Genomic DNA, 24313 nt, shown 5'->3' with positions numbered 1-24313 from the left:
ACCCCAAAAAGAGAAAACCAACAACTACTGTACCTGCTCCATGTATGACGAGACTAATCAACCCAAACATCTCACTGAAGCAAACCTTGACACCTGTCATCAATCATGACTATTTCCACATTAACTCTTAACTTCCATTTCTAATCTTTTCTGCATTACTGATGCAGATTCATTTGAAACATGATATTGCTGTGTGGGTTTAAACTTTTAGTGTAATACATCTTCTCATAGCCATTTATAGAAAAAGATCACTGAAACAAATAAAATCTTATGCAATACCATTAGAGCAAAGAGCCAATATGGAACATTAAAAAACAAACAAACAAAAAACAAATGACAACCAATAAAACCCCTCACCCCAAACTTTGCTTTCCTAAGCAAATAGTTGACATACTTTATGTTTGGAAAGAAAAGTTACGATAAACCTCTTCCTCCATAATACAAGCCATAACGTTTCCATTTTCTATTTCTACATCCCATAAAACTCTCAGATATACTACGTCATACTGGTCCTCTGCTCAAGAAATCAAAGCTACTGTGAGAACAAAGACTTGAGCAAAGATTTCATTCAGACATTTAGTCAACTCCCTTCACGAAAGACTGCAACCAAGCAGAACATTATCTGTTAGATAAACACATGAAGCTTTACAAAGCTCAGGAATAAAAACACAGCCATTAACCTTCATTTCTCAAATCAGCTCTTGTTGGCTGGTATCTTGCACAATTCACTACTTAATTCATTCTGAAAAGCAGCATGTAATAAGCCATCCTGACATATATTTATTGGGTGTTCTTCACAGCCCAAGTGCTGTTAAATTGCTTCCTACGCACCAAACTTTTCACCATCAGTATTTTCAAACTGCAAACTTGAAAGTCCTTCAAGCCCTAAAAACTCCAAGTCTGTACAACATATACTCAGTGTGCATTGCGATAGTCTTATTGTGATATAAGGTAAACTTCGGTAGAAAGAGAATTGTAGCAAACTAGAGTATAGGGCATGGATTCTCACAGTACTTGAAGCTTTTTTACAACAGAACCACTTGGAAATAGAGGCCTTTTAAATTTTTTTAAGACTATAAATAATCACATAGATAGAATATGCGATTTAGAAACAGAATCCAATAGATTCTATTGGATAATAGAAATAAACAGAATTTAGAATAATATAATTCTAAATAAATAGAAACCAAATTGTTTTAAGAGGTGAACTGGAATAATTTCTTTGGCCTGTATAACTTGCGGTGTTTGCTATTTGCATAATAGGAAAACAACAGCACTTTTATGTAGAACACCACATCCTCCTTTTTGCACTTGCTAGACAGCGCAGGCATAGCAATGAGCCTCCATCAATGAGCACAGCTCCATCCTGCCCAAAAGCCAGGTCTGGAAAAAAGAGTTCTTTCACCTTGATGACTCAGAGATTTAGTCAGAGGTGCATTGAGTACTAGCTACTGGTTAAAAAAAAAAAAAAAAAAAATTGTTTCCTGTGAAAAGGCAGATTCTCAACACCTTAAGCTGCAGCAAAAGGTCCTAGTCGGTGGTTGGGATACTAAGAAAGAAATATACTTCTCCTCTCTTCTATCTCCTGTTAGTGTGTTACAGTAAAGCCAGACAAGCAGCACACTAACACCTCCCAAGCACTGCAGGTGCCAGGCCACAAGAAAAGCAGGGCCTTTTAACAACATGCAGTGCTGAGAGTAACTTAGCCAGTAACGCTGTCTTCCTAATACCTCCCAGCAGGCGTGACTACATAAGCGGCAGATAGGTTTTCATTAAAATCACTGAGGATACTAGGGTGTTTACAATAGATTTGCATTTACAACATTTAGTTTTGGATGAGTGAGGACAGTACACTCTAAAAGTTCATTTCCAAGTTGAATGAATTCAATCAAGTGTCATTAACTTTTTGTTCCTTGATGTCATTAGCTGTTCAAATCTTGCTTGTTCAAATCAAACAGGGTTGCAACAGAGCCGAGGAACCCCATGTAGAGACCAAGAGGTCCCTATTGGAAAGATTAGCTTTCAGTTTTTTTCTTTATTACTACACTGACCAAGTGACTTTTCCTACATAGCTTGAATGTTGAAAGTTCTTTTATTTCTTGAACCCTCAATCTGCTCAGAATCGTGCCTCTGTTCAAGGATGTGCCTGAGAGGATGCCAGAAGTCTCAAAGACCAGCATACTACTCTTCCCAGTCTCCACAGAAGTATGCAGTGCTGCAGGCATGAACCTCCAGTGCAGCAGTTTGAAGTGGCATTATTACCTGGTCAAACCAATTCAAATGTTACTTTGATCTGAAAATGGAATCATGTTGCAGCTGATACATATGTACATGCAATGACAGATCTCAAGGAGGATCACAGCTACACCATAATCAGTAGATTTTAGCCCAACATTCCTGCATACCGCTATGTGAGTCCATAAAGTCTGCTACAAATTTCTTCAGATGTAATTCATTCTACACCTGTAATGGAATTACTTTAACAGTTAAGCTTCTTCAGGTATGCAGCCAATACTAAATAGTCTGGTTGCTTGCAGTCTTTTTATTTCTCAAGTACATTTTTGAGCTGAGTCAAATCTAAATGCAGAGTCTTGCATGAAGGCTTGTCAGTAGTATTTGTGACATTCTCTAAAAACTTTCAATCCATAAACAAATTTCTGAATTACAGTGATAACAAACACAGCATCATCATCTGTGATGGATAAAGTCATTACAATATTTCACACATCTAAAGGAAGCGGGGGAAAAAAAAAAAGAGAAAGCCTTCTTTCACTTCTCGACATGAGCAAATTTTGAAAGATATTAAAAAAAAATATCATCCTTATTTCGATTACTCTCATTATGAAATTTTGTCTTCAGATACAGATTATGCTCAACTCAAACAGGAAGAAACACTTCCTGGGAACAAACCATCAGGGAAATTGGCTGAAGTTTTAACTCATTCAAAATCTGGTAGGTGAGAGAACAGCACTGAAGCAGTAATTACGATGCAAACGACTTGTAGTCATGACTAAAAGTAAACAAAAAACCAACTAAACAACAACAAAAAAGGAGTTGATAATATGTAAACATGGTGCTTATTCGTGGACTAATGGAAGGCACGTGAAAGGATAAAGCAAAACTGTAAATTAGTTAACTATGAAACCAGAGCTCTAAAAGGACTGTGACTGGAATCATGCAAGAGACAGCAAGCACCAAGTTCTCCTTCAATGCCAAATCAACCCCTCCCTCTCAAAATACAGCTTGTGGGGAGAAGATTCCCATTAAATGAACTGAAATAGTTTGCTGCAATTTGATACCCTGGGCAAATACATCTTTTAGCTGTCTAACCATCCACCCAAGAGCCATGCTGTTCTCTTGTACCCTGCATGGTTTCAATGAGCGCAGTCCAGGGTAGGTGGGAAATGGGGGTCACTGAACTTGCACTTCTCTTCCTTAACTGATATAAGAGAAAACCGGTTCTTAATGTACAGCAAACAAATTAAAAACAATCAATACTCATTACAATTAAGCATTGTCTCTTCCCTGCCAAGTGGCATGAGATAGGTTTTCCTATAAAGCCTTCTTAACAAATGAATTCTATGCAGGGGCACAGTAGCACTAATACAAAATCATTAAAAGAAATGTCTCCAGCAGACAGTTTTCTTGGCTTTCTCACATTATGTTACTGGAAATTCAACAAGAAGCAAGGGCAAAAATTAATGAAGTAATGAATTTAGAAAGGAAACACGCACATAGGTTGATGAGAAGCTTAAGTTACAGATAAGAGATGAGGCTTTGCCATTTCAAACTCAAGGATGGAGAATAACGAGGAAATTAAATTATTGTTCATGCTTTACCTGGAAGATAGAAACCAAGACAATTTTGTACACAGAAGACCTGGAACCGAGCATAAATTTAAGCCATTCTTTAGTTGTGACAGGGTCTTCTCCATTAAAATGTAGACACTAGCACCTAAATTATTTCATTTCCCTAGCCTTCTCCTTCAGCATCTCGAAACTGAAATATCCATTACATAATTCTAACAGCATGAACATCTCATGTAATTGTAACATTGATGTTGAAAATTACAAACTTTAATATCGTGCAAGCTGAAAAACTCTGAGGATATGATGCAGTATTTTCAGTGTGATATAACACTGCAGCAAACAAGGGAGAAAAAGCATAACCATTTGTGATAATTCTCTTGAAACCAGGACCAAAAAAGTAAAAAAAAAGCTAATTTTTGAGATTCCATCCCATGCTGTTGCTGCCGTCATCAGACAAAAATGCCAACTTTAACTTGTACACAGAAAACAGAATGGAGAAGTCTGCATTACTGTGCTTCCATGCACAAACGCCAGTTGATTTAAGCTGAAAAAAACAGTTTTTACACAAAGGACTTCATAAGGGAGAGTAAAAGTAGCTTACCTTAGTTGTTTTATAGTTCACTAGGGCTCCTAAATCACCTGGAAACAACTCTGATTGCTGGTCTATAGAAACTGCATTCCCCTCCTGAACATGGAGCTACAAACTTGCTTCCAAAGGATAACAATCCTACCTAAAAGCTGCTTCACAGAATTTTATTTGGCATGGGCAGGTTTGGGGTTTTTTTTGTTGTTGATTTTGTTGCTGTTGTTGTATAGGAAACACATAGGGGAGCCCTTTGATCTCTGTAATGCCTTGTTTAATATTAGCATAACACTGGAGCAGGGAAGACACATGTTAGTGAAATTGCACCATGACAAGTGCTCGCATAGAACATTTCTTTGCCTGGCTTCTCTGTGCCTTTTCAAGCTTACAGTCCTTCCTCTTCCTTGGTCCCTTATGCAACTTAATTCTTTATTTTATAATACTGCAATGTCATTACAGCATACTCCATCATTTAGAGCCTATACGACTTCCACTTTGGTGGGCTGGTATACCATACCAGTTTACAAACAGTTCCACTGGAAAGAGGAGTGAAAACCAGAAAGATTGCCAGCAAGTGCATTTCTAGCCTGGGTAATCTGCATCCTAGCAAGTATTATAATTGTGCTACATTATGAAATGAAAGAAGCAATTCAAATGTTTGCAATACAAGACAGTCAAATCAAGAAGTATATCAGTAGCCTGTTGATAGCTTTATTTATCAGTATTAGAAGTAAAAAGCAGTGATAATGACAAGAGACATTGCTGTGGGTAAGCAGAAAATAAGAGTCCCTTGCAACACAGGGCTGACAGAGAGAAAGGCTTAGCAAATGCCAAGAGCAAGATTTCCAGTCGTTATTTTCCTGATAAGTTAAAAAAAGGAACCTGTACATATTCTCGCTTAAAAATAAAGTTTTGCATGAAAGACATAGGCTGCTCATACAATTATCTCTCTTTCCCAATAAGTCCTAAACTAAGCACAACATCTCTTGTCATGAGAGGCAGCCAGAGCCTTTTGTGTCTCAGTTCTAATCTTCTGTTGTGTCAGCAGGCCACTCTGCTGCAAGACCTCACTTTTTTCAGGCTCTCCTTGGGCTGAAGAATGTTCCTGTCTGCCGCATAACATTTAAGTCCCCTCCTCCAGCAGTCTGATGCCAGAAGTTACGTCCTCCATGCAAACCTCTATGGCCCAGGCACAGAAGGGCAAAGACAGCTGGGTGCACAGAACATTCACCTTTTAAAACAAACTCTTACCAGCTCTTACCAAATCAGCATTTATTTCATTATGGCTCCCCCCCAAATACCTCGAGACAGAAGCTTCTAATGCTACTTCACTGAGTCCTTGTAAACACATCAGTGTCCCAAAGGAGCTTCGGCCTGAGAAGCACAGATTACATAGACAAGGCTGCATTTTGGTCTATGTTTTGTTGAACCTACAGTTTTAAAACCAGCTTGTTTTTCAAAACTTATTTAACTACTTGGGTAAGTCAATGGGAATTGGTCTAAGAGGTTTAAGGCTGCTAACACAAGCCAATATTTGCTAAGGAGGAAGCATTTTTTACTGGACTCAATTATTGCAGTGGTAGAATTCAATTTAGCTTAATTCTCTGCATTTACAGCTCTGTATTAATGCCAAACACCACAAAATAAAAGGGGTTTTAATATAAGATGGCTTATGAGAAGATGTTTTAGAGCCACATACAAATTCCCCATTTTTGATCCACAAGTCCACATATCCTTTTTTTGTTCTTTATATTTCTGGCATCAAGATCAGAATTCAGGGCCCAGGATTTAAGGTCTTGGACTGTTGCTTCCCTTTGTCCTCTTACAAAGAACTACTGCAAGTGAACTCACATTTTGCTTCTTGGCTTGCACAGCACAAGGCATTCCCATGGCAATATTCACAAGTTCAGTTCCTGAAGAGGGATGATCAGTTTCAAGTGCTATTTGTGTATACAGTACTAGTAGTTTAGTTTGCTTTGAATTTATTTGACTGACAACTAGTCAGTGCTTTATATATGCAGGCATTAGCTGCCAAGAGTTTACTATCGACATTTGTCATAAAGAGTGTGCTAATGTAATACATACTTAACTTGCTTAGAAACATGTTTTTTATAAAGTAGGATGGGGAATGAAAACACGGTCTGCTTTAAAGCACTACTGCGGCCTTACAAAGGGATATCAAAGGGAACAGACAAGATACTGACCGCAGAAGTATATACAGGTAAAAGTAAGAAAACCCATGGAGAACTTGATTGACACAACACCAATTAAAGTGTCTCAAAGTTCCAGTCCAATCTGATAAAGAAACATTTAAGAATTAAGCTAAAAGTAAAAATACTTACAGAAATAATATCATTTAACAGGAAGACTTAACCAGAACAATGTCACACAACCTCCTTCAGAAATTCACTGTCTATTGATTTCCTGCATCCCAACTGACTTCCAAGTCAGACTCAGGAGCGAACAGTTGGTTTGATGCAAGAAGATAACTGGAGCACTGCACCTGGTTCAGTACACAGACACTGTGCTTATTTATTCGAGTTGTACACAGCTAATAGCAGTTACAAAGTGTGATACTGACATAAGAAGCTGGACTGTCTGGAAAAAAAAAAAAGGAAAAAAAAAAACCCTGTTCTACCTTGAAGAGGGTGTCAGAATTGGACCCTTCAGAATTAATGGGATACGACATTTTGGAAACAGATGTTATCGTGTTTTTTCCTTACTATCTCAACCCAGAGTGTACACTGGGAACCTCTGAGATTGAAAAGGTGCTCAAACTAGAAAAACAGCTATAGTTTAGCTATTTATAACCTAGTTTATTCCATTCACTTTCAGAACTAACATGCTTCATCTGGGCTAAAACTAAGAGAGGACCTTTTGACACAAACAAGTTGAGAAAGTTGCCATTTTTTCATTATGGAAGGAGAGAAACAAATAAGCTTTTTTTCATGGGCCCATTTCTCAGGTTTTAGTTTTGTTCTCATTTTGTCAGTTAACTAATAAAGAGTAGAAATGGGATTAAATTGCAACTCGACAGCTGGAGGAGGAAGAGGTGGAAAAGGTACAGTTAAGTACTTCGGCACACTGGAGGGAAACATTTCCGTTTACAGGAAAACAGGATTTACTGCATATGGCAGAAAGTGGCAATAAATGGCAGGCAAAGAGACTTCTGGCCACTTCACCGCTTCATACAGCTTAATGTATCCTGTCTAGAAGGCAAAGAATAGAGATTTGACTAAACTCTTCATCTCTGTCAGTTGCGGCCCTTGAAAGTAGCATTAGTCAAGTTCAGGAGAAAGGACAAAGGAATCCAATACCTAAGCACATTTTGCTCAATGGGAACATTTTCTGAGTGCTACTCTGCAGACTCCCTCCATGTCCATGAGCTGGGTAGCTCCTGCTTTAATCTAGCAAGCAACAATAAGAGTTGCAAATCCAAAACTCATTTTATACTATCATTAGGAGAACCACATGCCAAACTCTATTCCACACTAATTGCTTAAAAGTTAAAGGGTGTTTATGGTAGTTTGTTCTTTAATAAAGTGAGCACTTGTAGGCACACTGTAATATTTACAGTGCTCCTTTAAGTGTACCAGAATTTCCCCCCCTCTTTCAAACTAGAGAAAAAGGCTTTATTAAAGAATAAAATAATAAAAAACCAAACACAATAAAAAAAACAAAAACCCCTATAGATCTACAGTATCACATCCATGCCATCCCTTACAGTCTGATTTACTGTACTCCATCTGAAGCAATTCCTGGTTTAAGTAACATTTCCTTGCTTGTGCTATTAGCTGCATGACAGCTAGACACACCATATTTAATAAACATTTAAAGCTTAATTCCCCTCTCCCCCAACTTCCTAAAAAACCCGAGAGATTGTTAAAAGTAATGTTAGTTATGTGCTCCATTTTTCTTGCTTTTATAAAGTTTATTTGCATACTATAGATTGTCAAATATATTTGTCTAATATTGGCATTTCTTCCTCTAACAAAGACAAAGGCACAGCTTGTTTATCACAGCTGCCTTCACAAGACAGTCTGTGGTCTTGATGTTTTACCTCTCCTTGAAATACCGCAAATATGTTCAGCTTGCGATGGTTATTTTGCAGAAGTAATGTTCATAATGCAAATGTTTCTCCTGTTTTCCTGTATTTATGAGGAGACAGAAAACTCACAAGAATTATTTCTAAGATGAACACGGGGAACAGTACGAGGTATTAACCCGTCAATACAAATGCCAGCCCTTGATGCAAACAGCACTTCTTTCAGTTTCTGAAGGAGCGATTAGCATCACTAAAATTTTATGAGTGAGACCTTTTGAAAACCGAAAGCACACTATTTATCACAGCTCACCACACTGCCAATAACAATCACTGCAGCATCCTCAGTTACCACATCTGCAGTATGGATTACATTTATACAATGCTTTTATTCATTGAATCTCAAATTGCTTCTCATGAAACAAGTGATAAAACTCCTTTCAGGACATCAACATAAACACACAATTCAACAACTGGGGAGCTTGCAAACATTTTCAGAGCCAAGTCAAAAACTCCCTGACATTCATGAGTTTCCCTAAAACACATAACCTAAAAAACTGCCACTCCCCATATACGATAGGTGTGACAGGTATTGGATTAAAAAAAAAAAATTAAAAAAAATCAATGCATTGCAGCAGACTTTCAGTAGGAAATCGAGAAGGCTATTTCACTTTTTATGTCTTTGTCAGCTTAAAGCTTACTTACCTCCCCCCAGTTTTATATTTAAAAATGTGTTTTCCACTTTTCCTGGCCTCCTCTTAGACTGAATCCAGATGGTTCTTACTCAATTTTTATCAACAGTCAGTTGCAGTTTTACTACTTCAAAGCGGTGTGACAAGAGCCATATTTCACAGTATTAGGCTAAGCATTTTGATGTACAACATCGCATGCTTATTCCTCTAAAGTAACACATTTATCATATAAATGATAAAAAAAAAAAATCTCTCTCACTTTTTATTCCCAGTTTATTCCAGGAGCTCTATGCAATTGTTGGAACACTGATGGACTATCAGAGACTGATGATGAAAATCATCACTAACTTTACTGTGCAGTAATGATAATGCTTTTTCATGGATAACCAGAAGGAGTTGTGAATGTAAAAGGCAAAACCCAAACTGTGCCTCTCTAAGCATCACTATGTATGATTTCATTGGTCTTTGAAAGACATAGGACCTATTGTGTTTATCATCACTAAAGCAGAGATTCAACCTGCTAAGTAACAGCAACTCATGTTTGTGAATAGTTATGTTAAAGTGCGCATATTTCAACAGATAGCCTGTTAGGATCTCAAGATTTTAATCTGCTAATTTTTTCCTCCACTTCCCCACATCACATGTTAACACTAGGAATTAATAAGGCAGGAGTTTGTTGCCTAACTAAACACAAGGCTTACAAGGTTCCCCTACACTTCCCTAGAGAACACCTGATTGATAGCAGAAGCAAGATCACAGGGCCCTCACAGTTCTCTTTTCTGAGCCCCACTGGCACTGAATACAAATCATGAAAACTACTGTCTATTTCTGAAGTAGGTGGGAAGAGTGAAAAAACACACATTAGGAGCACTTATTTAACTGGAACACACACACACACCCTGCAGCATCATCCTCCATTATCATCTTTCCAACTGAACATACAAAAACACTTAAAAGAGAGAATGATATTCCCAGTAGTGTGGTTTACCCAGGTGCCTATTATTAATTTCATTTGTAGCCAACACACATTTCTAATTTATACTGGATAATGCACATGCCACTATTGTGAATCGCTGCCTTAATCACAAAACATTATGCAACGCATTCACCTGAGGCACACAGTCTTTTGGTAAGAAAATACACAGATAAGACAATATATAAAAAATAAATGGCATTTATACCAAGACTATGAGGGTATAGAATCATAGAATTGCCTAAGCTGGAAGGGACCCTTCAGATCGCCTAGTTCAACCATCAGCCTAACTCTGACAAAAACCCAGAACATGTCAACCTCAACAGCAGATCGTATGGAAATACAGCCAATTCAAAGACATTTTTAAAATCATATTTGTTTGAAGACGACCAACACCTTTATTGCAAGGTCTGAAAACATCACAGAATAATGTCAGGCATGCAAAGTATTGCATTACTTAAATTGTGTTCAGGTGAGTTTCTATGCAAAGTAAAGCTGGAGCCACAGAGACAAATAAGTAATGCACTTCTGTGGATCCTTACCTTGAAGTCCATTCCTGCTAGTCACCCTGCACCCAGTCATCCAGTGGATATTTTAAAAGTCTGATAGTCAGAAGCCCATAAAAAAGAGAACAGCCCAGCCCCATTATCAGGTAAGCTGCAAGAGGGGTAAAGGAAGGCAGAGCAGTCCCACAGAGTCAGTACATCAATCACACACGTGTTCCAGATCTGCACCACAACTATATAATTCTATTAACTGGAGCAGCTTCAGCAGAACAGCTCCACCCAAACCCCCGAGACATGGTTACCCCCACCCAGCATAATTCCGCAAACGATTGGCTGTTGAGGGGGGGTAAAACTTTCTGGGTTTCAGATTTGAACTAGAGCACCAAGAATCTTTACATGATTTTCCCCACACTTTTGGCACATAAATTTATAGCTAGAAGATGAAGGAAACAGACAAGTTAAGAGTTTGAGGTCCTCCGTATCATCTGCTTTTCTATGTAGATTTAGCCTTCTACATGCTTCATTGCCCAAGTTAGGAAAGCAGTTTCAGTATAAGATGGTTGCTGGTCCACTTAGTCAAACACACTGTTCTCCCTTCAAAATGGATGTATTTGTTCATTGCGTTTTCCATTACTCAATTTAAACATGAACTTGTTGAAATAATACAGAAACAAGCATCTGATCTTCCGGCTACAAGAATTTACAAAAGGCAAAAGAAAACACCATCATATTGTACAACATAATGAAAGCATTAGAAGATTATCATGCTGTTATTGCACATCTGAAAGACAAATTTATTTAAAAGTTGAAGGTGCCACTCAAAATTTCAAAGCAGGCAAGTTAAACGCTTGTTACTAGCTTTTTAAATCCTAGGGACAATTTTCAGATTGCAATAGATTAAAACCATATTAACTTTTGCTATATGCAATTATGTAAGTTATATAACAAGGTTTTATTTTTACACTCTCAAAACTCTATTTTGGCTTTACAAGCTGAGCACCTCATCAAGCCTGTGGTAGTGATTTCTCTCTCACTCTAATGTAGGGCTACTGCACCAGGTCTCCCATTTATAAAAGAAAGCATTAATCACTCTTACACTAAACCTCAGACTACTTTACTTTTAGTTACCAGCATTAAATGTACTCCACCCACATGTCCTGCAAGCCAAATATTGTGCAACAGTCATTACAAAGAATTAAATTAGAAGTTAAAGCCAGCTGAGAAGTGAAAGTCAAATTATATATGCATGCTATTAGTTTTTAGTAAAGCTGTGCAAATGTGGAAGAAGTTGGCCATGAATATTCATTCCAATTACATCATGAGCTTAAACGCTGCCATAGTTAAAACCTTCCAATGGCTACTTTCCATTATGTTACCATTTATGAGCTTTAGTAATCATATTAAAACAACAAAAACAGAGGTCCAAGAACAGGAATCCCACAAATACTATCATGAAGAAATGTGAGGATAGAATTTCATTTGCATTCCCGCTCAGAAAACCTGTTAGCTTTACCAAGCACCCAGCATGGAGCAGAAAAACCACTGCATGTTTTGTTGCTAGCACCAAGGTGATCAACATTTGAAAGCACTCTACAAACCAGGAATAATTCATAAAAATACACACAGAATATAGTCCAAGCAGAGTTGACTTGCAGCTCAAGACCAGTTTCCGAGCACAGAAAAGACAGACAATGGTTACCTTATTGTCACTTTTTGGTATTGTGCTGATAACTTACTGGAGATAAAACTACATCTTAAAATTACACTTCACGTGCAATTTAAGCTAATTTTGGGATGATTTAATACATACTACTATCCACCTCTGTCAGGCAATCTTCAAAAGTTACCCATTTACGCTTAAATCCATTCATTAGGTGGATAGTAATAGGGTCCATTAGGTCAAAATATACTGTGGCATGTTCATTTTACACCATTTTAAATGACAAAACCTATATGGCAAATTAGCATAACAATTAGCATATCAGTATAACTACAGCATGGGTACAAATGCCTTAGCCCATTTGCCAGAAGCATACTTCCTGTCTAGCCCACTGGTTATGAAAAGAAAAGAGAAAAACCAAAAAGAAACAACCCCCCACCCCCCCAAAAAGCCTTACCAAGTTTGTTGGTAAGGTTGTTCCAATACTATAGAATTTACCATGATTACTTTAATGCTTTTTTTATATTGTTTTTTATTAGAGAATCTGCAGATTGATCCATCAGTTATGCAAAAAAAAAAATCTATACTTATTTTCTCTAGAGAAACTGTTACTATAGTCCTGAACACAGACCTGGACAGTTAAACTGATATACTTTGTATTTTTCAAACATATTCAGAGTAGAAATATCACAGTTGTTATACCATTAGTTTAGATGCCGGAAGAGAACCTGATTTGCCCCCTGATATGATATCTAACCACGCACAAGATTCCAATTCCTATCAGACACGACATACACACGTTAACTGCAAAATACCATTAAAAAAACCAAACACAACATTTCCTGAATAGCTTGCCAGAGGATAAGAAAATATTTTCTTGTTTTCTGAATAGGTAACATTATATACTTATCTTTTGGGGCTATATCATTCTGAACAATTAAGTTCTTAAGAAATTTCCAGCACACATCCAGCCATATGTTTGCAGAGGTCAGTTTCTAGAAGCAGAGGTTTATAAACAGTTTTAGAAGGAAGACTGGAGTACTACCACTTCCTCTCAGTTCTTAAAATCCATGTAGCTCCTGATGAAAGACTGAAGTGGACCGCAGGCACATATATTCAGATTGCTCAAGTAGCACAGCCTTTGTAGAAAAGATAGATTTATTTGCAGTTAATTTTTCATAGACATACAATCGTGTGTAACATGCCAAACAGAGGGGTTTTTGCTTAGTGGCTCAAAGATTCATCAGTATGGAGGAAAATATAGTGGGATATGCCGGGTGTTTTAAAAGCGAAACAAAAACCACGGACACACCATGCAAGAATTCCTACCAGCCATGCAATGAAATTGGAGAGCTTCACTGGGGAGAGTTAGGATCAGGTACTGAACTGTGAAGCCTCAGTAATTGTGGACTTTAAGATGCCCAGTGAAGATGCCCCTTCATAATGGCAGCCCCTCTCTAACTGGGGCTCTGCACTAGCATTTTATGTACAGAAACTCTCGCTTACTTTTCAGGACCATTTGGAAAACTTGGCCAAGCTCTATCTCTATAAAAGCACATTATTCACCTGGCTTCGGTAACCACTTTCCTTATTAAGCAACATTTAAAACACTCAGAAAAATTTTATGAAGAGAGAACTGACACATAAGAGCCTTTACACGAGCCCTCTGAATCACAGCTTCTCTAAATTTGAAGGCAATAGCCAGAATTCAAGGGGTGAAGATGGGCTACACAACAGCAGGAGAATCAAAATATATGTCACACAGGTGCAGGAACCCTGGCGTCACTTGAACAACTGCAGTGAACCTTCCTGCGTCTTCAGGGCATCTAGCAACATTTACCCTACCCTTGCATTTTCAGAGGCTTGAGTCATGAAGACAAACCCAATGCAGTGCCAGTATGCTCCAAGGGAACAAGATTGACTTCTGCTGAGAGGAGACAGAGCCTATGTATGACTAAAAGGCTTCCTTACCATCTCACATAACATCTAAGAAGAGCAGCTGTAATTTGGATTCACAAAGAAGCAGCAAAACAGACCACACTGCTGTAAAACACTCAGTATACTTTTCTTTTGTGCTAGAGGAGGCTGTAGGGAGAGCAAGATGTTTGAAGACTTTATCACTGCAGTGGAACGGATAATTAGACAATTAAAACTATGAAAAGTGGACAAATTACCAGTTCCAGATGAACTGCATTGCAGAACAGAGATGGGAGAAGCAAGACAACAGAAATGAGAGCCTTTGGCAAGCATTTTAATAGCACAACTAAAAGAGGGGCAGCTCAGGAACAAAGGTGAAAGGGTAGTTAATTTGCAGAAGCTTATCTGCTTTTGCAAAGGAACATTTTGAAGGAGTTGGTCCCTAAAATAATCTTGCTTTTCTTGCACTGATAATTAGAACACATTAATAGAAATCCAAGAGGTCTCATTCCAGCTTCAGTTTTGGTCACTCAGTAAGGCCTTACCGTACTAGGTTTTTAATGACATCAGCAATATCTTCACACACACAGAGGCTTGTTGTTTAATCATTCTGCCCAACAGAACCCCCCCAAAAAACTCATTCTTACCACCCTTACTTGCTCCCAGGGCACGGAAGATGAACTGCCATTTCACATATCACAGTAGAAGTAACATGAAAGAACGCTCAAACCTCACACAAAACCTCTCCTCCCTCTCCCCCCCTCCAGTTTGAGGCAACTGTGGTGAAGTTGCTGCTGCTCACACACACTGTCCATCACCACAGTAACTCACTTTCAGAAGCCTCTTCTGGACTCTTCCCTGCAGGTGCTGGGCCTCTGTTCAGGTCAAGAAAGAGAATAAGGGAGTTATTCTGCTCCCAGTAGCTGTAAAGCGGCATGCTTCTCCAGGCATGTTTTCTGTAATACATATATCTCACTGCACAAAGCTCTTGGCAGAAGAGGCCTTTCACACAGCAGCAGAGACCTCTGCTCTGTTACTAACGCTTTCCAAATAAGAACATACTAAGCGGGAAGCTGGCAAAATTTGCTGGTCCAGCCCTGCAGAAGTACCAGCTATGAACTTCTCAGCTTTCAACCTCATAGATTTGTTGCAGCTGCAGATTTAAATCAGGACATACCGAACAGGCTGGTCACCACACAGTGATACCAGGTGTGCCTACTCCCTTTCTGCTGACTGCAAGGGGAGGCTGCTTCTCATCACACCCTGTTGCAAAAGGAAGGACTTCATGGCTGCAGCTCAAGCAGTCTCATTTTATTATTGTAAATAATCAAGGGGAAAGAAAAATGCAATTATTAAGACAAGGAGAAGCCATAAAGCGCAGCTAAGGGTTACATCTCATTGAACTGTGGAATATGTCCCACTGCAATAACACTCAGAAAGAAGGAAGCAGAAGAATAAAATTAATCTTGTGCCTCACAAAGGACTTTCCTTGTAAAAAGTGTTTAAAGTAAAAACAAAAAAACATTAAACAGTATGAAGGAAGTGAGGTAGGAGTGGGATGAAGAACACAGGGGATATTGCTTGAATATTCAAGCTTATGTGTATAGTCTAATTTAAAAAAGCAATAATAATAGTAATATACAACAGTTTCTTGGCTTTACATGCAGAAGTTTCAGTAAAAGAAATACTAAACAATAAGCTCTGGGATAAATGTACAAACAAACTTCAAGAGCATTTTTTTTTAAATTAACACTCCTAAGCAAGATTTTAATAATTTTCTTTCTAGTTATGAGTTTCACAGGTAATGATATGGAAACATTTATTTTAATTATAGCAGGTCTTTAATACCTGTGCAACAAACACATTTACACAATTTATTCCTTCCTGAATTGGGTTCTTCCAGTTCAAAACACAAGCAGATGAGTAGGAAAAAAAAAGTTTATCAGAGTTTTAAATTCTTTGAATCCTAGGAATCTAGGAAGCCGCTCTTATCTAATCCAAGCAGCTTGAAATGAGACAATACCATAGGAAAGATGTGGGTAAAACTGTATGATACCATTGCATTGTCTGCGAAGACAATGATAGCACAATGCTGGCATCTTTCAGAAGAAAGAGGGGGTGGGGGGAGCAAGCCTTGGACATTTTATACTCTTATTTCTAGCTCTCTGTACTGTCAGACTCAAACAGCGATGTATCCCTTTGCCAAAGCAAGGCAAGCAGTAGAGACACAAGAACTGCTTGAAAACTCCCCATTAGATGAACTGCTCTAGATGAGCACATGGAGAAACACTACCAGAACACAGGTTTCCCCTTGTCTTAAGGAAAGCTCAAGCAAACAGCACAAAGTTTACTGTTGATCACTTGTGAATAAAGCAGTATACACCCTGTCTTCAATTATCTCCTGAAAGCAGTACAAATAAAGTACACCAAATACACCATACTGACATGCTGTAGAGGACAAGGTCTTGTGAAGAGTTTTCTGCCGCTACTTTCTCTTCCCTACCATGATAATAAGTAATTTCTTTTGCTATATTTTCTTCTGTGAATTTCTCTTTTGTTTTTAATAATAAGGAGACAACTTGATATTAATCATGAATTATAACCAACAATCTGACAGCTCTTCTCTGTGACAGTTTTACAAGTTTTTAATCTTTCCTCTGCTAGTGTTTGACAGCCTATGGATGATGGGGCTGGGGTAGAAGTGGAAAAAGAATAATTAAATACAAAAAGATGCAATTTTAAACCAATCTTGATTTTAAAAACAACCAACCCGTCCAGTATTCTTAATGTGGAATAGACATTTTCTCATGCAGATTTCTTTTGAAAACCAGCAAGGTTAATATAAGAAAGCTGTCTTAGAACTATATTTCTTTTCTAGAGGGACAGATTTAATAAGTTTCTCCAGTTTCTGCAAAAGGAAGCTGCACTTAACAGTTCTCGGCACTTTCACATTTGCTATTTTAAAAGTCATCTCAGCCTGCTTTAGTTTATCCTAAGAAACAACTTAAACATTAAAATTCATTCAGGGGCACATGTGCTCCAGACAGACAACAGAGCCACACACCTCAGAGGATTCTAAACTTATCTGAAAAATAAATGCTTCTTTTTTGCTCCTTGACTATGAACGCATTAAAAAACACTTCAGACTTCGTATTTAAAAAAAACACCACCACATCATAACAGAGACTCTCCAGCTTCATACAAACCTCTCCGCTAATAATTTAGCCTGAACTGTATTATCAATTCCAAAAATCACACCCCCTCCAACCAAACACACACAAAACTCAGAGAAGTCCGACCTGCACCTAAACGTTGTCCATGTTTCAACAGGCAAACAGCAGTCAGGCATAACAGTGGTTACTATTGTCAGGAGTTCCCAAACAGATCACCAATAGTCATTTAATCAGCTACCATAGGTGTTGCTGAAAAGTATCGTTATTAAAGGAATGACCAACAAAAATAAGGTAACAACTTACCTCAGTGCACCCTCACAGGAACTGCTAGATTTACAAAGAAGAATGTTTATTTTGTTTACCATTTGATCTTAGTTAAGACGACAGCATAAATAAGTTTGGTACCGTTCTACCTGCACATGGTAAGGCACACAGGGTGCAGGCGACAAGCAAAACATAGATAAACAAAAAGTACTCAAATGCATGTGATAAGCAGCGACCTAGATTTTGAACCAAGGTATACACATGCTTCAAACAAGCAGAAGTAGAAAAAAATGTAAAAGTAGAAAATGGCACACTGGAGAAACACTGATCACTGACAGTTACGAAGTCTTTACATTTTTGAAGCTGCACATCAATTGCTTTCAGAAACACATCTCCAAAAACACTGAAATAGCCTGCTACAGTTGCAAACTACAGCAAACAGACAAATACAGGTTACAAACTACACAAGTTAGAAACAATTACATAAGGTTTTACAGCATAGCTCCAATCTTAACTGCACACAGCAACTTCTTTCAGAGCAGCCAATACCCAGAATTAAAACAGAACACCTCAGAAGAGATGATGATAAACTCTATCACAAGCCTCCTTAAGTGCTACAAAACTAACCCCCACAAAGCTAACAGCACAGAAGAACAGTATAAACTAAAATGTTTTCTCTTACCTTTGCTGAGAGTGCCTGTGATGAGCTTAAAAAGAGTCTGGGCGAATTTGACAATCCCATGCTTGCATCTCTTTGAACAGCCACTCATGGTTCAAACGGGCAGAAAGGCTCTTCTCTCTTACAAAGTGCAGGAATAACAAAGAACAACAAAAAAAAAAAAAAAAAAAAAAAAAAAAAAAGCGAGTCCTTTTCAAAGTTGAGATGCCAGTTTGTGCAATGCACACATCTCCGCTCTCACGCCCAGAGCCCCCGTCTCTGCACTGAGGTTTGCCTCTCTGGAGCTCCTAGGAAAGATTGCAGAGGAGAAATTTGCATCCCCTTTTTGTTAAAGGCACACAGCCTCCCGGCTGTGACTGCACACACACACGCTGCGATGCCCTGATGGAAGTTGCTGAGTCCAGGCAACACCTCAGCCAGGCAGGGGGGAGGAAGAGGAGGGCTGAGCTTCACCGGGCTTTGCACGGCGGGTACTGGTAATGCAGCAATTAATGCTGGAGTCACTGGGTGGTGACTGCTGCAAACAAAAGAGGCTGCCGTTCGAGGACCGTTTTCTTGGGGCTCTTTTCCAGCTGATTTCAATTAAGTTGTCAATTTTACTCTCCTCAGGCCCAAGGGAACCAGAAAATAACACTTTTTTTTATTCTATTCTACCAACACTGCACTCACACTTGGCATGTAGAAGGCTGCAGAGCGTTCCTTTTTCTAGCAAAACCTGCTAGAAGTAGGAAAGCAAAGCTGCACCCAGGAAAAGTCTTTCTTTTATTTTTACCAGCTTAGATGCCGCTCAGCTGGTTATTTGCTCAGGGATGCGCCAGTCGGCCTCCAAGAGCCTGTGGGGCTGGTGCTCACACCTCTGTGCCGCACAGCGCTGCTCCAGACCTTTACTTTTCTGTACGCTACCTCATGTTGTGCTCGCCCGATGCTCACAAGACTCCCTCTTTCTGTTCTGTGAGTTTATCCCCTAGCAACAGCCACAGCTCCGGCTTCTCCAGTTCAGTCAATTATTTCTGCGTGCCTGGAATACTCTGAATAAAGCAGCAAAGCAGAGGTGCCTCAGAGCTTCTGACCCCACCTGAGTGCTGGGTAGAGTCGGGCATCTTCAGGCTTTAATTCATGCTGAAATCCTCTCGGATGTTTTTAAACAACCCCTAAAATGCAGTATTTGCTTGTCCTGGGGTGTGTTACAATGCAGATTACCTCAGGCTTCTGCTCATACCCAGCTGCCACTTGTTATGTGACTTGATTAGCCCTGTTTCTAACGAAGCCACCTGGAGCCAGCCCTCACCTCCCAGCAGCGACAGAGGAACCCTCTGCCTTTACTGAGAAACAAGCGCAACAAACAGCTTTTCACTTCAGGGAACGACGATAATCCCCTCGCTTAGTGGGCACCAGACTGCTGTACAGTATAACTTACATCCTTCTCGGTCAAAATTCAGGGCTTTGCCAAACGGCTCACCTTTGTGCGAGAGGCGGCTGCCTGTCCCTGCCGCCCGGACGCGCCCTCCTTCCCGCCCTTCCTTCCCTCACACCGGCACCCCGCCCCGCCGCTCGCCGCCTCAGCGGCGGGCCGCCCACCACGGCACAGAGACCCTTCGCCGCGCCTCGTTTTACCTCACAGAAAGGTACTTTGGCGCGTAAAAAGAAACGTAGGGACTAACTGCCTTCGGTGACTGTCACTGGGCAGCTCGCGGCCGGGCTGCTGCTCCCGAGCTGAACCGTGGGGCACCGGACGTTTGGCTGACTTCCACCGAGTTGCCTCTAGCCTTGAACAGCTAACACTCAATTTCAGGGTGTTGGGGTTTTTTTTCAGGTTTAATCGTCCCCAGCTGAAAACTTACAAAAACCATCAAAGGAAGCGTTCTGTAGAAAGCAGGTACGAGCTCATGAAGATGTCAGACCCTGGCCAGCAGAGGTAGCAGGAAGCCCCACACAGACATCCCTTGCGGCCTCCATCTTGGGGTTGTGCTCCCACACAACCTTTCAGGTAAATTTTTCTGTAAGTTTTTCTTAAGTCTTTGCGCTTTCCTTTGTTATGTTCCACAGGGCCAAAGTCAGCTGGCTGAGTGCTCAGACGCTGCCCTTTGAGGCCTCCCCTCCTCAGGGCTCTGCAGGCAGAGGAGAGGATCAGGCTCCCTGCTGCCTCCAGCTCCTCCCCGCCTGGATTGCAGTACATACCCAAAGGTCTTGTGGTTCCAGCCACCATCACCTTCACACAGCCCAGAGCCTTCATTATATATGACTTCCCCATTTCAGAGATTACTATACTTGCAGGAATCCTCAGCCCAAGGTTATGAATGGGAAACCAAGGCAGGGATTAAAGATATTCCCGAACATTGTTAGAAACATATGGGTGAATAGAGAGTGGTACATGAGTTTCAGGTGTAAAATAATATTTCTGTCCCCTACTCCACAGATTTCCAACCACTAAGGTAAACAGTAGAGAGTGGTGTAAGGATGGAGGGCGGGAAAAGAGAGGAGCAGGTAGCATTGAAAAAGCCAAAAGCTACTTTTGTCTGGATCATTCTTGGCTTGACTACACAAAATGAATGATAGATTTGTGGAAAATGAAGTGCTAAGTAACTCCTTCATGAAGCCATCTCCAAGGCTGTCCTTTATTCCCAGAGATCCAATTCAAAGTTGGATGTGTGATGCTTCAAAAGAAAAAATAAATTGTAATAAGGCAGTAAAATGTCAATAGGGAAATCAAGGAGTCAGCAGGTTGTTAATTAGTATATCTCTATATCAAAGGTTTACAGTGTGTTTAATTGCATTTATATATATATACATCATGATATAATATGAGAGGGGGAAATGTAGGACAATGGACATAATGAGTGCTAGGAGCTGTATTAAAAGAAGATATGGGAACTGAGAGGTCTTACATTGTAGAAGACAGACACAGTGTTGTATCCCAGACAGCCCTTTAAGCCTCCCTGGCACTCCAGTTTCACACAGAGAATGAGATTTCTCAGGCATCCATTTGCCTCTCTTGGCCCATACCACACAGGAAAAAATGAGTCAAAAGGAACACAAATGTACATTAACAGGAGCGGATCATCTCAACCACAGCATAAAAGCTGCAGCAGGTTCAGTAGAATGGTAGAGATTTGCAGCCCTGCAGTTCAGGGAAAGCTAGAGTTAACCAAGCTTCCGGCAGAAGTTTCAGCAGCCAAAAGGCCTTTTAAACATAGCCCCCAACACTGACAATCCTAGAAAATTACTTGGGCATAAAGATACTGCTAATGAAGGGCCTCAATTTATGCACTGCTGTTATCTGTGAGAAAGTACAAAGGTGGCTTATTCTGCTTGCAGGCAAATGTAGACAGTCTTCAGTAAATGGCTGAGAATGCCTCTGAGAAACAAAGGTGTTATGTCCCTTTTTGAGCTTTTTCAGTTCAAATGGCTATTTCAGACAAGATGAGTATAGACAGGTAGTATTTCTGTGTATACAGGATATAAAAATGTATGTGTATTGTTAGAAGTCTAAAGAGGTCACTCAAAGGTAGAAAGGTATACAAAAGTGAGGTTACTCAAAGGGAAAGTTGTGATGTAGGGGAAAGTATTTTTCTCTGAAAAGGCTTTGATATAATAAACTCCAAAATAATACACAATATGCCCTCTAATTTATTTTACATGGGTTTTCAGCATGCTTAATAAGGGACTATGGTAGTTACACAGCATTCAGAAATGCAGCCAGTTCACTCACATCCATGCTTAGTTTAATTTGCTGCATGTAAAATCTGAGAACGCTATATAACAAGGTAATTGTCATCCCAAAGAAATATAAAAGTGCGTTGTAGGAAATTGTTCTTTCCTAATTTGCCATTCAGGATCACAGTGTGGGTGGGTGAGAGGTGAAAATATGCTCTAAGTATGTAATACTCTCATGAGCTAAGTTCAACCAGGGGGTCAGCTAGTACAGTTCCTTCTGACATCAAAGACAGCTAAACCTATTTGCATCAGGAGAAAATTTAATCCCTTAACTTTAAACCACACATCAAATGCTCAAGAATAATCTCTGGAATAGGCACGAACAAACAGGCTGTGAACTTGGATGCCCTGCTTTCTTACAGCCCTCTGCAGCATAAAGGGAATAGCCCTATTTTCTGTGGGTACATGAGGTGTGGAAAGAGCAATTCCAGAGCTAACTGCTGCCAAGGGTGTCAGGGTATAGCATTCATGTTACCTACTTCATTCCACGGATGCAGTCATCATGCTGTGGAGGCTAAAAAGGCAAAAGGGGATGATTGCTGGGATCCATCATAGATCCTGGGTACTGTTAGAGAATACACTCTAGTATTTGTTTGGGTTTTTTTATATTCTTTTCCTAAGTTTCTGCTACTTGGCATTGTGTGAGACAATTGTCAACTAGTTAGGTATTTGGTCTAGTCCATTCTTATATCTGGCTGCAGAAACACTTTTGCACAGAAGCCAGAAAGTTCTCAACCTAAGTAGGATAATCCAAGTCACTCCTTTTCCCTGTGGTTTGGGGAGGTGTGTCATTGCAGAAACTACCTCCTCTCAAACTCCTTCCCGTAATTTTTTTTTCCTCTTAAGTTTTTCCATGTTGGTATGGTGCATTGTTACATTAATCCATTAAGAAAAAGTAGGATCTTTCCTCCTGCACTGGAAATTGTTTTTAGTTTCCACATAATTCTTCTTGAGCCTAGTGGTCCCTGCTTTCCTGTTTGTCAAAGCTGGATACTTGGCTGGAGCATGCCACAGATTCCCGCCCACCTTGCGCGCTCAGCTCTCCTTCCCAGAGAAGAGAAGTATGGGAACCAATGATATGCACTGTCTCACCCAGACGCGGAAAGGGAGAGGTGCTGGGTGTTCTCTTAGGTCCAGAAGTGTTGCACAGACATACTGTATCATCTTCATTGCACTCCCAAAGGCACAGTTGTCTCAGGATAGATCATAAATGAAATTGTAATGATCTGTTTGGAAGCAAATCTAGCAGGTACAGGCAATTATTACTACTAGCTGTGTCCTAATTAGCTCTAGATTTGAAGTAACCTAACACACCAAGAATCATAGTCTTATTGGCCCCTAAGAAAAGTATAACTTCAAGGAACAGCTTTGAAAATTGATCTACTTAAAGCGAGGAATTGACACCTTACTTGAATACATGTAGCCTGTGTGGGTAGAGCTCTTGACATGCCAGTTCCCGTGCCGTTATTATTTGCAGTACACCACTATTAATACTGAGCATTTTCCATGTATAGAAATCCAGCTACATTGGACTAACAAGGAAGTTTGTATTAATCTCTGTTTTTCAAATGTGGTAAACAGACATACAACCAGATGGACTCGCTTGTGATTACCTAGAACAAAGCAGCAGCAATGTCTCCTTTGTACCACTCTAGCACTTCAGCAGCAGCATCCCAGCCCTGATATTATTTTCTCCACTGGTTTCTGGCATTACTGCCAGGCAGACAATGACCATACTGCATTTTCATTCACTCTGTAATCCCAGTTAGTATTATCAATCAGCCTCAGGAACATCACATGGAGATTTCCTCATCATTATAGAACTTGATATTTCATGGCACAGTAGTTATCTCTAGACTCAGGCAGCATTTCCTGCTTTAGCAAGGGAGTTGGACTAAATGATCTCTCTAGAGGTCCATTCCAACTCTGAAATTCCATGATTCCTCATTGGAAAGGAATGTATATAGATACCGGCACATCAGTATTTTCCACAAACCGTCCACTCAAATTGCATTGTCTGTTTATTTAATATCCCATCTGTCAAGCGTGACTAATAGTTTATTTATACAGAAATCTAGGGGGAAAAGGGTGCTTATGAAAAAGCACGCACACTAAAATGGGCTTTTTAGAGAGCAGTGAGAAACTAAGAGAATCAAGGTTTGGGTACACAACCTTTTGCCTGAAGTAGAGGTATACATATATACAGAGTGCGCATAAATTGAAGTTATAATTCTGTTTTTTTCCAGGAGCAGCCCGACACCTTGGACTTGGAAGTTACTCCAAGCATGTGGTTCATCTCTT

At 39.7% G+C, this 24313-nt stretch overlaps 1 protein-coding gene across 8 annotated transcripts in view; it reads right to left on the bottom strand.

Moving 5' to 3' along the window:
- Window positions 1–24313, bottom strand: part of KCNIP1 (potassium voltage-gated channel interacting protein 1) — a 575674-nt gene that overhangs the window by 410619 nt on the left and 140742 nt on the right. The window contains exon 2 of one of the 8 annotated variants that reach the window (XM_054217182.1): window positions 18302–18418. The exons of the other annotated variants lie outside the window; for them this stretch is intronic. Within the exon in view, the coding sequence (XP_054073157.1) occupies window positions 18302–18389 (88 nt within the window). The 5' untranslated portion in view covers window positions 18390–18418. The remainder of the gene's footprint in view (window positions 1–18301; window positions 18419–24313) is intronic. 8 annotated transcript variants of the gene reach the window in all.

This window comes from Rissa tridactyla, chromosome 11, assembly GCF_028500815.1.
Source record: "Rissa tridactyla isolate bRisTri1 chromosome 11, bRisTri1.patW.cur.20221130, whole genome shotgun sequence".
NCBI lineage: Eukaryota > Metazoa > Chordata > Aves > Charadriiformes > Laridae > Rissa > Rissa tridactyla.
This window is presented reverse-complemented; position numbering and strand designations above follow the sequence as displayed.